This window comes from Moschus berezovskii, chromosome 22, assembly GCF_049115385.1.
Source record: "Moschus berezovskii isolate FMDL1 chromosome 22, NW_MosBer_1.0, whole genome shotgun sequence".
NCBI lineage: Eukaryota > Metazoa > Chordata > Mammalia > Artiodactyla > Moschidae > Moschus > Moschus berezovskii.
The window spans coordinates 39199251-39216587 of record NC_142481.1 but is presented as its reverse complement, the minus strand read 5'-3'; the positions used below and the strand labels follow the sequence as shown (position 1 = coordinate 39216587).

Sequence of the window (17337 nt, the reverse complement as noted above, 5' to 3'; positions counted from 1 at the left end):
AGCCCCGGTCCTTACCCAGCAGGAGTAATTTCACGTCTTTGGCGGCGCTGATGCCATCCTCTTTGAGGTTTTTCTCAATCGCCTTGCTCCGCTCGAGGGCGGCTCGCTCCTCTGCGCTCAGAGTACATCCCATGGTGGCCCCTTCCCTGCCACAGCCCGCACGACTCGGCTGGCACGGCTCCCCGGCTCGGCGCGCCCCCCACCCCCCCAAAGAGCAAAACCTGGGCTCAAAGGGGAAAAAATCACGATAGCCTCCCCTTGGCTGAAAACAAAAATGTCGAGAAACCAGAACCCCCCAAAAAGACAGCCTCTAACAAGCTCCCAGCCGCGGAGACTCGCGGCAGCTGGCGGGGCTCTGGGGGTGTCGAGGCGAAGGTGGCCGGGGTCTGGGGCTCCGGAGCCGAGGGAGGAGGCGCCCGCGGTCCGAGGAGGCGCGGGCTGCAGGCACTGAGGCTTGTGCACAACCCAAAATAAATAAAATAATAGTCGAGGCAGGAGCCGGAGTCGGCGGAGGGTGGGGTGGGGGGGCAGGGTGGGTCCTTCTACCGCTGCTGCCGGAGGAGGCGGCGGCGCGGGGTGTGGAGGGAGTGAGTTAGGGGGTGCCGCTAGTGCATTTGCATCGCGGATCCTCCGCCGTTGGTGCGTCCGCGGCGCCTTCGCCGACCCCCGCGCGCTGGGCAAGGCTGGGCAAGGGGCCGGGCCGGGGGGGCAGGTCTCTAGCGGGAGGCGGCGTCGCTGTCTCCCAGAGCTCGCATCGCTCGACGGAGCCTACCGGAGAGAGAGGGAGAGCGAGAGGGAGCCGCGGGCAGCCGGGAGCTCGAGGGGGAGAGAGAGGCGAGAAGCTGGAGGGAGGGGAGAAAAAAAAATGAAGGGAGAGAGAGCGGGCGAGCGAGCGAGCGCGCGCGCACAGCCCGGGAGGGGGGAACCGGCGAGCGCAGCGCGCGAGTGCGCCAGCGGCCCTGCGCACCCCGCACCGCCAGCCGCCCGCTGACGTCAGCAGGGCCGCGCGCCGGGCCCCCGGGACGGGGAGGGGCGGGGGGCGGGGGAGGCGCGCGCGTCGGGGCCCGCGTCAACCAGCGGCGGCGCGCGCGTGGCGCGGCCTCCCCTCCCCCCACGCCCCGCCGGGCCCGAGGCTCTCTGAGGTGGGCGCGTGCAGGCCTGGCGGGGGCGGGGCCGGGGCCGGGCTCGCGCCGCGGCGCCCCTCCCCGCCCCCGCCCCCGCCCCCGCCCCCGCCCCCGCCCCACGCGCCGGCGGCTCCTGCTCTCTGGTCAGTGGGAGCGCGGGGCTGGGTGGCCCGCGCCGCCGTCAGGTGGGTCCACTAGCTGCGGGCCGGCGCCGCCTCCCTGCCTCTCCCGTTTCTTCTCCATCTTGGCTCCGGCAGCTCACCTTCTTGGTTGCTGTCCTGCTGCTGGGGCCGTAACGGCTGAGGGCAGGCGGCCCCACTGAGGAGACGGTGGTTCTGAGGAAACCTGCGTTCCCTGTCAGTCGCCCTTGGGGACTGGGGGCAGATTCGGCTTTTTCGCTTCCTGCGTCCTACATTTATTGAGCACCTAGTATGTGAGAGAAGTAGGGTGTGAGGAGAGGAACACAGAAGGCTAAGACAAAGGCAGGGCCAGTTCTCAAGGAGCCTCTGCCTCCCTTTGCCCTCGCGGACCCTGTTCCGTGATTCCCGGCCAAGGGGGCAGCACGCGCGGCAGTTCCCACGCTGAGAAGCTTTACGATGGGCAGGACAGGTTTTCATAGAGTGATGCTTACTTCCTTAACACTTGCTTTTCTCATTTTGGAGGGTTTACTTTGATTGTAACCTATCTCCCAAAACACAGGTTAAATGAATTTTGAATAAATTTTCGGTAAGTGAAGAGAGTTTCTTCCTTTTCCTGTTTTAAAATACTACCCCAACTCTTTTTAAAATGAAAACCCAGAAACCTGGGTCAGTTAGTGTACAGCTCATCCAATACTGAGAAAACACGTACACTTCTCCAAGGGTTGGGCATATTCTGTGTGGTCTGAGTGATTTTGAAGAAACTATTAAATAGTTCTCACTGCACAAAATGGTTTTACAATCAGTTCCATCAGGCAGCCTCAGGGGCACTCCTAGAGAAAGGGGCCAATGGGAAAGATTGCATGGGGATGGGAGAGGCAGGCGGCCAGTGGAAAACGTGTTTTTTTTCCTAACAGTTGGGCATTTTTGTGGCTCTAAAAGCAAATTTGTTTGTTTCATTTCAACAATAGAAAAAACACCCCTGCTTTTGGAAATGTTACCCAACATAGAAATACATTTGCAATGGGGGAAAAAAAAGTCAATTAAGGCCCACCCAGAAGAAAACATTTTTCCCCCTGTATTTTTCAGTTTGCTGTTTCCCAGTTTGGATTTGCCTAATTCCACAAATAGCTATCTATGTCAAAATTGTATGTAATGTAATTTGAATATTTACACTTAGATCACATTTTACATGTTCTAGAAAACTGACAAAAGTCTCCTATAGAGAATTATTTTATGAAGTAAATAACTTCCCTTCTTCCCCACCCCGACCGCTACCCAATTTCCTTTCTTGTGTGTAAAGGAGGGGAGTTTAGGGGATAAATATGGTTTCTTTAAAATCTGGGTGTCCCTAAAAATCAGCCTCCCAGATTCAAACAGCTTAGCTAACCAACATTCTATATAATTTGTTATTTCTTTTAAAGGTTGCCAGGACGATTATGCAGATCTATCAGATACAGGAAAGAAATTAAGCCACCTCACCCAGATTCTGCAATCTAAGGTAAGACCATAGCCATTTCCTTGTAAATGGTGGGTCATATTTTACATTTTAATGCTCTTTCATATCAAGCAATTTTTATTTTAAGATCTTAGACTCTTGGGGCATTGCAGTTTATATGGTTGAATCAAACTGTCTTTGATTTTTGGTGTATTTATTCCTTATTGGTGTCATACCTAGTATGGTGGAGACACAGACTTGTGTTATGTGTTTATTCTTTACTCACTCAGTACTTACTAAGCACCTGTATGCCATGAACAACGTAATGTTCTAGGCACTGTAGATGTTATATATTTCAGGTTTGTGAAACACTGCTTTCTTTTCCTGGGTCCCTTTGCATCTTAATAGCTGGGCTTCATAAAATACTAATAATAATCCGCTTCACCGGTGTAGTGCTTTACAGCTTACAGAGCACTTTTATGAAAATTATCTCTTGTGATCCTTCCACATAAACCTCAGTTAGGGACTGTGGTGCTGGAGCATCATGGCTGAGTGGAAAGAGCCTGGGCCCATATCAACCTGGGTTCCCATTTTACAGCTGAGAAAACTGAGCCTCCAAAGGACTGAATAAATTGTTCAAGGTCATTAAGTACTAATCCAAGACTCCTTTTACAGGTTTGTGGACCATTTGAAAGACAACATTTTGCATGTACTTATTATATATATGTCTATATATATATACATATATTATGCTTCCTAGACTCACAGAAAGCTTACAACTCCGGAAACCAATCATATTCTGGTCTCCTCGCCAAAAGAAGTGAGGATGACAACATCTCAGTTCTCAATGAATTATTAGTAATTAGATAATGCCATACATGTTTAATTTGCCCACAGTTAATTCCTGTGGGAATGAGGAAATTACAGTCCTAACATCAGGAGTAATCAGGGACAGATTTCACTTACTTTTATTTTATATGATCCTCAGAATTATTTCTCTGATTGTTACTGTTGACCAAAAAGAATAATTCTCATTTATGCCACTTTAGGTCAACTATAGCCGGTTCAGCATGTTTTTAATTTTAAAAGTATATGGTCAGCATATTTTATAACTCTCTCTAAAAGGAACAACAAAAGCCTACAATGAGTTGCTTTTATACATGTGGCTCCTAGTTCTGGAGGACAGCAATTTGTAATATAAGCAAGATCCAGCTCTGACTTACAGAATATGGGCTCTGATCTGATGAACTGAATTTCCCTATTTGTTACCTTTTGTGGTTAATCAAATGTGCATGTATTTACCACCTACTGTGTTTAATGTATTGATTTAGACTCAAAGAGAGGTTTAGACATGAGCTTGGCTTCCTACAATCTTGAAATCCCTGGAATGTTTCAAAACCATTCACATCAGAACCAACTGGGATGCTTGTTAAAAATTCAGTTAATCTTAATTCTACCAAATCACACTACTCTAAAATCTGCATAGGTAGCCACTCCCTAAATGATTTTTCTGTACACAAAGTGTTAGGTCTTATAAAGAATCTGTTTTAATTAATACTGGTAGTAGTTTACATATATTTACATATGTAAAGTCCAAGTGTCTTACCTGTTTCTGAATTTAAATTTTCTCTGGTAGTTTTTATATTTCTGTCAAAGGAAAAATTTATGAAAATTACTATTCCTTATGAACACTATTCTCCTCATAGGAAGAAAATAGACTAAAATATGTGGTTCATGAGCAAAATGAAACCAAACTAAATGTCATATGTATTAGGCATTTGAGGGAGAATGGTAGATCTCTAGAGACGTTTTAAGTTTCTGCATTAAGGTTTTTTTTTTTTTAATTGATAGCTTACAGTCTAACTTAGTGGTGAATATAATTTAGAAGATTGTCTGGGTAAGGCTAAGACACGACTTAAAGTTTCTGATAAATATCTGGCATTAGGGAAGATGCTGATCCAATTCTTTTTATGTCCCTCAGTTCAGTTCAGTCACTCAGTCGTGTCCAACGCTTTGCGACCCCATGAATCACAGCACACCAGGCCTCCCTGTCCATCACCAACTCCCGGAGTTCACTCAAACTCATGTCCATCGAGTCAGTGATGCCATCCAGCCATCTCATTCTCTGTCGTCCCCTTCTCCTCCTGCCCCTAATCCCTCCCAGCATCAGAGTCTTTTCCAGTGAGTCAACTCTTCGCATGAGATGGCCAAATAATTGGAGTTTCAGCTTTAGCATCAGTCCTTCCAATGAATACCCAGGACTGATCTCCTCCAGAATGGACTGGTTGGATCTCCTTGCAGTCCAAGGAACTCTCAATTAATTAACCTATTAATATTCAGTGCTTCTCTGGCTGATATTAATATTATTTTGTGCACATCGCTCAGACCTACCAGAGCAGTGATTATCAAATGTTATTGTGCATACGAATTATTTGGGGATGCTTTCTTTTTCTTTGGATTTTTTTAAATTTAATTTTTGATTTTTAACACCAAAAACATTTTGTATTGGGGTACAGCAAATTTGGAAAACTCAGCAGTGGCCACAGGACTGGACAAGGTCAGTCTTCATTCCAGTCCCAAAGAAAGGCAATGCCAAAGAATGCTCAAACTACCGCACAATTGCCCTCATCTCACACGCTAGTAAAGTCATGCTCAAAATTCTCCAAGCCAGGCTTCAGCAATATGCGAACCGTGAACTTCCAGATGTTCAAGCAGGTTTTAGAAAAGTCAGAGGAACCAGAGATCAAATCGCCAACATCTGCTGGATCATGGAGAAAGCAAGAGAGTTCCAGAAAAACATCTATTTCTGCTTCATTGACTATGCCAAAGCCTTTGACTGTGTCGATCACAATAAACTGTGGAACATTCTGAAAGAGATGGGAATCCCAGACCACCTGACCTGCCTCTTGAGAAACCTGTATGCAGGTCAGGAAGCAACAGTTAGAACTGGTCATGGAACAACAGACTGGTTCCAAATAGGAAAAGGAGTACGTCAAGGTTGTATATTGTCACCCTGCTTATTTAACTTATATGCAGAGTACATCATGAGGAACGCTGGGCTGGAAGAAGCACAAGCTGGAATCAAGATTGCCAGGAGAAATATCAATAACCTCAGATATGCAGATGATACCACCCTTATGGCAGAAAGTGAAGAGGAACTCAAAAGCCTCTTGATGAAAGTGAAAGAGGAGAGTGAAAAGGTTGGCTTGAAGCTCAACATTCAGAAAACGAAGATCATGGCATCTGGTCCCATCACTTCATGGGAAATAGAGGGGGAAACAGTGGAAACAGTGTCAGACTTTATTTTTTTGGGCTCCAAAATCACTGCAGATGCTGATTGCAGCCAGGAAATTAAAAGACGCTTACTCCTTGGAAGGAAAGTTGTGACCAACCTAGATAGCATATTAAAAAGCAGAGACATTACTTTGCCAACCAAGGTCCATCTAGTCAAGGCTATGGTTTTTCCAGTGGTCATGGATGGATGTGAGAGCTGGACTGTGAAGAAAGCTGATCACCGAAGAATTGATGCTTTTGAACTGTGGTGCTGGAGAAGACTCTTAAGAGTCCCTTGGACTGCAAGGAGATCCAAACAGTCCATTCTAGAGGAGATCGATCCTGGGTGTTCATTGGAAGGACTGATGCTAAAGCTGAAACTGCAATACTTTGGCCACCTCATGGGACGAGTTGACTCACTGGAAAAGAGTCTGATGCTAGGAGGGATTGGGGGTGGGAGGAGATGGGGACGACAGAGAATGAGATGGCTGGATGGCATCACCGACTCTGTGGACATGAGTTTGAGTGAACTCTGGGAGTTGGTGATGGACAGGGAGGCCTGGCGTGCTGTGATTCATGGGGTCACAAAGAGTCGCACAGGACTGAGCGACTGAACTGACAGACAGCCAATTAACAATGTTGCAGTAGTTTCCGGTGAATAGCAAGGGACTCAGCCATACATGTACATGTATCCATTCTCCCTCAAACACCCCTCCCACCCAGGCTGGCACATAACATTGAGCAGACTTCCATGTGGGACGCTTTTTAAAATGCGGATTGCTGAGTCAGTGTCTATAGAGTTTCTGTTTCAGTTGAGTTTCAGGTGGAGCCTGGAAATGTTCATTTTTAAGATCATACCTTCTCTGTCAAGTGATGCACTTAGGAAACACATCACTGGACTTTAAATGAGGGGAGAGAGGTATAACTTCCTATATATCCCAAAAGGTCAAGCATGGCCCATTGTCCAGAGATCATCAGTTTTAATGATTTTTAACCAAATTCACCTGTCTCTATTCTAGGGCTAAAGCAGATCATATATCAAAGTTTTTCCCAGTTCTGAGACTTTTTGATTTTTCTGATAGAAATTTTATGACTTAATTCTAGAAATCTTTTAAGATTGGGTGATTTCAAAGAGGTGATGACTTATTTTCAAGTAAGTTTCTGGAAAATGATACTGACTTTAAACAAACAAATGGGAAATCTATTGGTATTTAGGAACTTGAGAGAAGAGCATATTCCAAATGTCTCTGAAGTTCTCATCAGAATATTTTTCGCTAAATTTCTTCTCTAATTTGTTGTTTTGTGGACTTTATGAAAAAAATAGTTTATCATTGTTAGAATAAAAGATGACATGGGAAGAAATAAAGGTTTTTTGTACTTTTAAATGAAGGGACTTGCCTGAAGACTTGTAGGTAATTGAGTTGAGCTCTTAAGTTATTGAAGTCCGTTACGCGGTCTCTGTTGAGAACATTATTTGTTAAATGTGTTTTGATGGTTCAAGAACCCCAAAGAGGGTATGCTTTGTGATTTTTCTCAATTTGGAATAGCAGGAGCCTCCCACAGGGATGCATTTGGCTTAAATTAAGTAGAAAGTTGAAGGGGGTTAGCGCTGGTGCTTTCACATTGGTAAAACTGACCAAGAGCTGAAATTGAAGTTGGAGACGTGGCTTAAAGTAAAGGCATTACTTAACAGCCCTGATCCCTGTTGGCATTTTCTTGGAAAAATCTTTCATCAGAAACCAAGATTCTTATTTGTTATAATAAGTGTAATAGGACTTTTCAATTTACCTGAGCTAGGGGAGCTTGGTTGGCTGCCGTCTATGGGGTCACACAGAGTCGGACACAACTGAAGTGACGCAGCAGCAGCAGCTTTGACTGATATGATTAGCAGGTACATGTTTGTAAGTTCAGTTCAGTTTAGTCACTCAGTCATGTCTGACTCTTTGCGACCCTGTGGACTGCAGAACGCCAGGGCTCCCTGTCTATCACCAACTCCTGGAATTTACTCAGAGTCATGTCTATTGAGTCAGTGATGCCATCCAACTATCTCATCCTCTGTCGTCCCCTTCTCCTCCCGCCTTCAGTCTTTCCCAGCACTGGGGACTTTTCAAATGAGTCAGTTCTTCTCATCAGGTGGCCAAAGTATTGGAGTTTCAGCTTCAGCATCAGTTCTTCCAATGAATATTCAGGACTGATTTCCTTTAGGATGGACTGGTTGGATCTCCTTGCTGTCCACGGGACTCTCAAGAGTCTTCTCCAACACCACAATTCAAAAGCATCAATTATTCGGTACTCAGCTTTCTTTATGATCCAAATCTCATATCCATACATGACTACTGGAAAAACCATAGCTTTGACTACGTGGACCTTTGTTGGCGAAGTAATGTCTCTGCTTTTTAGTATGCTAAAAAGCATAGGTTGGTCTCAACTTTTCTTCCAAGGAGTATACATCTTTTAATTTCATGGCTGCAGTAACTATCTGCAGTGATTTTGGAGTCCCCCAAAATAGTCTGTCACTGTTTCCCCATCTATTTGCCGTGAAGTGATGGGACCAGATGCCATGATCTTAGTTTTCTGAATGTTGAGCTTTAAGCCAACTTTTTCACTCTCCTCTTTAACTTTCATCAAGAGGCTTTTTAGTTTCTCTTTACTTTCTGCCATAAGGGTTGGTGTCATCTGCATATCTGAGGTTATAGATATTTCTCCCGACAATCTTGATTCCAGCTTGCGCTTCATCCAGTCCAGTATTTCACATGATGTACTCTGCATATAAGTTAAGTAAGCAGGGTAACAGTATACAGCCTTGATGTACTCCTTTTCCAATTTGGAACCAGTCTGTTGTTCCATGTCCACTTCTAACTATTGCTTCTTGACCTGCGTACAGATTTCTCAGGAGGCAGGTCAGGTGGTCTGGTATTCCCATCTCTTTAAGAATTTTCCACAGTTTGTTGTGATCCACACAGTCAAAGGATTTGGAGTAGTCAATAAAGCAGAGTAAAGTGTTAGTCACTCAGTTGTATCTGACTCTTTGTGACACCATGGACTGCAGTCCACCAGGCTCCTCTGTCCATGAGATTTTCTAGGAAAGGATACTGGAGTGGGTTGCCATTTCCTTCTCCAGGGGATCTTCCCAACCCAGGGATCGAACCTGGGTCTCCTGCACTGCAGGCAGATTCTTTACCAACTGAGCTACAAGGGAAGCCCTTGTAGAAGCGGATGTTTTTCTGGAACTCTTGCTTTTTCGATGATCCAACAGATGTTGCAATTTGATCTCTGGTTCCTCTGCTGTTTCTAAATCCAACTTGCACATCTGGAAGTTCACCACTCACGTACTGTTGAAGCCTGGCTTGGAGAATTTTGAGTGTTACTTTGCTAGCATGTGAGATGAGTGCAATTGTGCGGTAGTTTGAGCATTCTTTGGCATTGCCTTTCTTTGGGATTGGAATGAAAACTGACCTTTTCCAGTCCTGTGGCTACTGCTGAGTTTTCCAAATTGGCTGGCATATTGAGTGCAGCACTTTCACAGCATCATCTTTTAGGATTTGAAATAGCTTAACTGGAATTCCATCACCTCCACTAGCTTTGTTTGTAGTGATGCTTCCTAAGGCCCACTTGACTTCACATTCCAGGATGTCTGGTTCTAGGTGAGTAATCACACCATTGTGATTATCTGGGTCATGAAGATCATTTTTGTATAGTTCTTCTGTGTATTCTTGCCACATCTTCTTAATATCTTCTGCTTCTATTAGGTCCATACCATTTCTGTCCTTTATTGTGCCCATCTTTGCATGAAAGACCTTTATTGTGCCCATCTTTGTGTGATTAGCAGGTACATGTTTGTAAAGTATTTATTTAATACTTATTGAGTCCTCCAGAAGACAGGAGATTTCCTGACACAAAGATTCCTTGCATTATTTATCATATTTTCTCTCTCCATAGAACCTTTCACACATGCAGCTCAAACACATTTTAGACATTATCTCATTAGTCTTCTGTAAGCTCAAGTCCAGTCTTATTACCGCATTGCTTTTTAAAGATAAAAATGTTTTTGTCTGTTCCTGACAGTTGTAATTGTGAAAGCAAAACAGAGGTGAGTTTATCTGAATTCAGTTAAAACCAGTTTGGATTGTCTGTAACCAGTGTGACTGGAGGAGGGTGAGGCTATCAATTAATTCAAACTTATTAGAAGTAGGTTGAGGGTGTTTGGCCAGACTAGACTGATTTAAGTTTGTGACCTGTCTGCATCCTCTAAAGTACATGTAGTTTGGGGTGTTCCAAAGTCTGCCAAGTGCTGAGAACGTAGTGTTCCAGTGGGGAAACATGGTTCTTCAGTTGTGTGGACATTTAGGCATATTATCTATTCCCCAAGGGCCTGTAAAACCCTGACCTCTGTGGCAGGGAAAAACATTTTTATGAAATTCCTGTGTATGTGATGGAACACATCAATAAAATTGAAGAAGGGTAATTCAGAGAGAGATGTATTTCCAACCAGTCCTTTAGGACTTTTAGCTAGGATCATTCAGACCTTGAAGCAGAAAGAACTGGTTTTCCTCTCAAGGAAACTTGCAGTTGGCTGTCTTTCCCCTTGGCCACTGTAGCCTTTGGAGAAGACCAACAGAAGAGGAAAGAAAAAGGAGGAGGGAGGACTTTGAATTAGTTACATCCAATAGTAAATTTATAACAGCACTTTTCCTAGTGACCAAAGAGAGGACGTGTACAGATTTCAGTAAAAACACTGAATGTAATGGTATAAAATGACCAAAATTAAAGAGGTGGATGCCCAAAGGCAATCTTAAAAAATTGATTAATAGTGGAAGTAGTTTTCATGGATTGAGAGATGCAGGGAAAGAAAAAGGGTAAATTTGGGGATTGTTCAGTTTGATCATCCTTTCTTTGATTCTACCATCTCTGTTTCTGTTTTAGCAGAGATGTGAATCAAAGGGTTGGTGAATCCTTCTTTCCTTCTTTTTTGCTTCTTCCACCTCTGCTCCATTCCAGTACTTGGCTTAATCCCAGCATAAACATTTCTCCAGTAAGAAAAGAATGATAAGAATGAAAATTTCCCTATCATTGCCTTCATTTATTTAATACATATTTATTGTGTTTACTGTGTACCAGACTCTGTTCTGGGAACGCACCGGGAATACATTGTTGAGTATAACACTTGGTCCCCTGCCGTCATAGTGCATATAGGCTCTGATCTTTGAATTATAGCACTCTCTCTCACACATTATTTGATTTGATTCTTTTAACAACCCTTTGAAGTAGCCAAGATTTCTATTTATATTTTATGCATAATAAAAGCAAACTTAGGGGAGTTCAAGTGATTTATTCAAGATCATGTAGCTGGTAAATTATATAATCAGGATGGTCACCCTAATTTTCTGAATTCCAAAACAGTGTTCTCTCTGTCGCATTATGCCTAAGATCCAAAGTTCAAAGATTATGTCTAAGTTGCTCTTTTTTTTTAATTGAAGTATAGTTGATTTACAATGTTGGGTTAGTTTCTGGTATACACAAAGTGATTGTTATACATATGTATATATATATATATGTGTGTGTATATATACTCTTTTTCAGGTTCTTTTTAAGTTGCTCTTTTAAATAGCACCTAAACCAATTATATTATTTATAATTTAGTGAGCTATTGCTTTACTCAATACTCCTCTCCCCCTTTGTCAGATATTATTGATCATCATAAATGAACTTTAAGCAATTTATGATCCCATGATATTTATTTCAAGTTATTTGTAGTTCTTAATATAAAATAGGTTATCTTTGTAGTGCATAATTATCAAAATATTCTCCACATGTTTTGCAGCACTCTCTCCCTCATAAAGGTAACAACCAGAAATGGGGAATAGATGATATATATAATAATTAAAGGAAGATATTGAAAAATTTTAGTCCCAGTATGTTTGGGAAAGTAATTTTCAAAAGTAAAAAAAAAAACAAAAAACTAACATCAAGAAAGTCAACAGAGGGAAGAGAGCACTGGGCTAGGAATATCGAGAAACATAACTTTTAGTCTTAGTTCAGGAAATTCTATTTTCCTTCCCGGCCTCAATTTCCTCAATTGAGGAGTTGAATTTTAAGCATATTCTCTGATCTACATCCATAATTCTAAATCTGAGTTCAGTGGACAGAGACCCTGGAGAGGGACATTTAGGAAACTATTGAAGGGAGAGTAGCAGGTCCCTCCACAGGGCAAAGCAAGAAAATGTTGCAAACCCATTCAGTTCTTTGATCTGAGTCTGTCAGTTCCACTACTGAAATGGTTCCCTTTTCTTTTTTTTTCTGTTCAGAACAAAAGTGAATTTTTCATACTTCTTAATGACATTTGCTTTAGAAATATAAAATCTTTATAAACAAAACAAGCCAATATTATGAAAGGACTGTAGCTTGATTCTGATTTTTCAACTTAGAAGTGACACTGCTGCTGCTGCTGCTGCTGCGTCACTTCAGTCGTGTCCGACTCTGCGTGACCCCATAGACAGAAGCCCACCAGGGTCCCCCGTCCCTGGGATTCTCCAGGCAAGAACACTGGAGTGGGTTGCCATTTCCTTCTCCAATGTGTGAAAGTGAAAGTGAAGTCACTCAGTCGTGTCCGACCCTTAGTGACCCCATGGACTGCAGCCTACCAGGCTCCTCCATCCATGGGATTTTCTAGGCAAGAGTACTGGAGTGGCTCGCCATTGCCTTCTCCGAGAAGTGATACTACTCCTAGATATACTAGAATTTTTTTTAAAGCCTATCTTGAAAGGTTTGCTCCAAATTGCCTTATGTCTTTTTAAGCACAGCAGGCACATAATGGCTCTTAATCACCACCCAATTGATTTTGAGAGTATTTCTTTGTGGGTGAATAGGATGAGTGGGAACATCCTACGGGGCTGGGGGTGGGGTGCGGGGCGCAGCGCAGTGCCAAGGGAGTAGCATAGACCCAGGAGTGAGACAGCCAAGGGTAAGTAACCAAAGGGGCAGATGAGCTTGAAAGGTGGTCGGCCTTCTCCCAGCAGCCTCTCCTAGTTCTATTCAGCTCTGCCCTTATTGTGATTTTCTTTGGCACTGGTTCTGACAGTTCTCCCAATTCTTCCCTCACTTCCCACACTCCTAGAGCATATCTGCTAGGTTAGTAATCATTTGGTTAATGAATACTAGTTGCTCCCTGCCTACTTGTTGAAAGGGTTTCATCGAGGGAATGGAGGAATTCAGCCTGTGCTTAGAGATATCAGTCTCTAAGCGTGAAGGAACTTAAGCATGGAAGAGAGGATTTATGGGTTCCTTCAACAGTGAGCTAAAAATTAGTTTTTCTTTCACTGAAAAAGTGATCTGGTACTTTAAAGAAAAGTGGAATTGCACAGAGGGCACCTGGGTTCTCTACTCTAGGCTGTGATATTTCAGAGTTCCCTGGGAGTGAAGAGAAGTTTCTGTTGGCTCTGGAATCCAGGTGCCTCTTGCTCACCTCAGGGACCTATACTGTTTAGGAATCAGCCTCTTTCACAGCTGGTTTCCATTATTAGAACTATTGAGAAAAACCACTGTTACCTCTGTGGCAACATCCTGAAGCTTATGTCTGAAAAAGAGTTCAAGTAGGAGATGAGGGGTTGGATCAGATAGGTCTTTTCCAGTTCTTTGATCAGGACCACTTAGCTCCCTGGGGGAAGCTAACCCTTGTAACAGGTCCCAGACTGATACAGGCCGTAAGCAAAGAAATCCAAGAGCCCCTTGTTAAACTATGCAGTAGCTGACCTTCAAATAAGTCTCTGCAATGGTCCTTCTCTGAGCTTACCCTGGCCCTGAGTAGCAGGCTCTCAACTTGGTCCTTTTGACTGATTCAGGTAATAGCATTTGTTAGGTTCTTGTATCTGACTCTGACTCTGCTTTGGGATTGGAGTTCTTCTTTGATCTTCTCAGCCTCTTGGAACTTCTAACCCAATCCTGAAACCCAAGTCTACACAACTGGATCCTTACAAATTGCTACTTCTCTGATGCCCATCATCAGTTTACTTGAAACTTTACCTATTGTCGGTGCCTGACTCCTAACAAATTGCTCCACTTTTGAATTTCCACATGTTTACACTGTAGGACCTTCCTCCCACTCCTGTAGTAGTCTGCATGAACCATCTACTTACTGTCAGATTCCCTTGATACCATGTCTTGCCTGCATATTTAGATTTTTTATTTTTGGTGCTTATTGAGTAGACCTGATTTCCTGCCTGGTCCCAATGGAATTACATATAGTCATTCTCAAACTTTAATGTGCATGAAACTCACCAAGAGTGCTTATTAGAAGTGCAGGTTCTGGGGTTCTACCCTTAGAGATTGTGATTCAGTAACTGTGAAATCGGGCTTAGACATCTGCATTTAAACATATACCCCTAAATAATTTTGGAGTAGATAGTATAAAAACCACAATTTGAGACCGCAGTTCTATTCTCTGGGACTTGATCCGTCCTTAGGCCCATCCCATTACTCACTTTGATTTTGACAGATCATGAAAAAATTGCTTTGCCATGAGGAATTTCTCAATATTATAATCAGTTACATTTTAGAATATTATTTTTGTTTCTGTTTCTCTACTCATTAAAAACTTTACAGAGGATCTAATACCTCGCTAACTGAACTCTGACTAGTCATTCACGTATACCACAATTTAGAGTCCAGATTTTGCTCATGCTTTGGGTTCTAATTTCTTTTGTTGAGGAAAACAGGGTGTTTTAGAAATGCATGAATTATTGTCTCCATCAGCACTTTGCATTTATTTCAGAGAAAGAAAAGAGTAAAGATCAGAACGAAGATCAGTGAAATATAAAACAGAAAAGTAGAGAAAAATAAATGAAATTAAAAGTTGCTTATTTGGGAAGATCAGTTAAAATTGATAAATCTCTAGCCAGACTGATAAGGAAAAAATGATTTAGGATACAAATAACTATTTCCAAGAATGAGAGAAGTGGCATCATTACATATTATGCTAGTATTAATAAGGATAATGAGAGAGTATTATGAGAAACTTAGATACTAATAAATTCAACAACTTAAATTAGCAAATTCATTTTGAAAGTCATAAACTATCAAAGCTTACTCAAGTAAAATAGATAACCTAAATGACCTCATATCTATTAAAGAAATTAAATTTGTACTTAAAAATATTCCCATGAAAAAATGACAGGCCCAAAAAGCTTCACTTGGGAATTCTGCTAAACTTTTAAGGAAAAAAAAAAAATTCTCACAAACACTTCCATAAAATTGAAGAGAAAGGGATACTTCCCAACTCATTCTGTAAGGCCAGTATCACCCTGATACCAGAACCAGACAACATTACAATAAAAGAAAATTACAGACCAATATCCCTTGTGAACATAGATGCAAATATTCTAAAGAAAAAGGAGCTCAAATTCTTTACTAAAAGCAAAACCCCAATGCTTCTCTTAATTCAGTTGAGGTTTTTGGTAGAAACCCACATGCATTTATATCTCTAATAAAGTATATACTATAGATGTACACTTTGGTGTTCCTAAAACACTGATTCAAAGTGAGGAAGCACTGGAACATAAAAAAGCCACAAACAGAAATGGCTTTGCCCTCCAGGGGACTTTATAACTGCCTTCACTATATAAAGGTGGGAGACCTATGGTTATATTTATTATAATTTAATTTTTATAATTTATTATAATTTATAATTTTTTGATACTCTGGATAGGATTTAACTTTAAGATAAACTTATTCTTTGCTTCCTTTGGCAATCACTTTTACATTTTTAAAAAATCAGGAGCAATTACCACTTGTAATTTCAGAGTTTTAAGATTCCTTCAATGACTTGTTCTAGAATATTTAAAGTTTATGATATTTAGACAATATTTCACCCACTTTGTCTCATTTCTCCTGAAATTTGTCAAGGTTTACAGTAATGAAGGTAAAAGAAATATATTGAATCTATATTTTAAAAGTTGAATTTTTCAATGCTTCATTTCATTCAGTGCTTTACATTTTTTTGTGTTTTTTCATGATAATCTGCTGCTGCTAAGTAACTTCAGTCGTGTCCGACTCTGTGCGACCCCACAGGCGGCAGCCCACCAGGCTCCCCAGTCCCTGGGATTCTCCAGGCAAGAACACAGAGTGGGTTGCCATTTCCTTCTCCAATGTGTGAAAGTGAAAGTGAAGTCGCTCAGTCGTGTCCGACTCATAGCGACCCCACGGACTGCAGCCTACCAGGCTCCTCAATCCATGGGATTTTCTAGGCAAGAGCACTGGAGTGGCTTGCCATTGTCTTCTCCGCATGATAATCTAGCAGATGATAATCTTTACTCATAAAATTATGAACCAAATATGTTTTATTCATATATTGTTTAACTAGAAATATTTTGGTTAACTTTTATGTCTGTCTTATCATAAATCTTCAACTGATTGGTTTACTTAAAAGATGTGTGTGAGTACTATCCTTGATCCACAGAGGGATAACCAACTTTGTTTCTTTTTTTTTCAGTCTTCATGTTTGTCTTAACTCTTCTTCCTAACCACAGAATGTGCTTTTTAAAAAGTAAAGATTCTAGCAGTATTACAAAGTTCTTGCTGATATGTTTTATCATGATAATCACTACTTTTAATTTTGAAACTATAAACACTAAACTAACCCATAAGATCGTATGGACTGTATGAAAAATGCATTGTAATTTATTGTAAATATAGCATTACTGTAAATACTAACACTATTGTTGCATACTTTAGATTAAAATATTTTATGATAAAACTGTCACTTAAGAACAAATCAAAAGCTATTTGGTAAGACATTGAAAATTTTTTTGTGATAATTGAGTGCCTTAATTATGCATGGAGATGATAAACAAATTAAGGGTATTGTTGAAGGAAGTGCCACCTTGGATTAATGACTCTCCAAAGGTTATAGTCAAATTATTATCCTTCATTTCTGGTTTGATAGAATAATTAAGTTAAAAGTGTGACCCTGAAACTGCTTAAGAAAACCACTGCTATAACAACAACAACAACAGCAACCATCATGCTAACAAATAGTAATAGCAATTATTACTACCACTACTAGTGCCACCATTCGGTGAGCACTTTCTCTGAGCCACTCCCTGAGTCAACAGGGCAAAATATTTATATAATCGACACCACAGTCTCTAATGTAAGACTTGTTCTCGTCATTATACATACAAGGAACTGTCCGTCACTTTTCTTTTTGTGGAATCACATCTCCTCCATTGTTAGTTTATATAGTTTAGGTAGATTTGCTCCAGCCCCAGATTCCAGAGGGGGCAATAAAGCTTCAGTTCAGTTCAGTTCAGTCGCTCAGTCGTGTCCGACTCTCCGCGACCCCATGAACCACAGCACGCCAGGCCTCCCTGTC

The 17337-nt window shown here is 41.8% G+C and overlaps 2 protein-coding genes across 4 annotated transcripts in view; one reads left to right on the top strand and one right to left on the bottom strand.

Annotated features, from left to right (window-relative positions):
• The window catches only part of LOC129547086 (guanine nucleotide-binding protein G(o) subunit alpha), a 173559-nt gene extending 172690 nt beyond the window's left edge, over positions 1 to 869 (bottom strand). Inside the window, exon 1 of the mRNA XM_055412725.2 lies at positions 16 to 869. Coding sequence (XP_055268700.1) covers positions 16 to 133 — 118 coding nt within the window. The 5' untranslated portion in view covers positions 134 to 869. The remainder of the gene's footprint in view (positions 1 to 15) is intronic.
• Positions 870 to 1139: 270 nt separating this feature from the next.
• CES5A (carboxylesterase 5A) overlaps positions 1140 to 17337 on the top strand; it is a 288429-nt gene continuing 272231 nt past the window's right edge. For all 3 annotated transcript variants that reach the window (XR_016035800.1, XM_055412722.2, XM_055412719.2), the window contains exons 1-2: positions 1140 to 1309; positions 2686 to 2762. The gene's annotated coding sequence lies outside the window, so the exon portion shown is untranslated. The remainder of the gene's footprint in view (positions 1310 to 2685; positions 2763 to 17337) is intronic.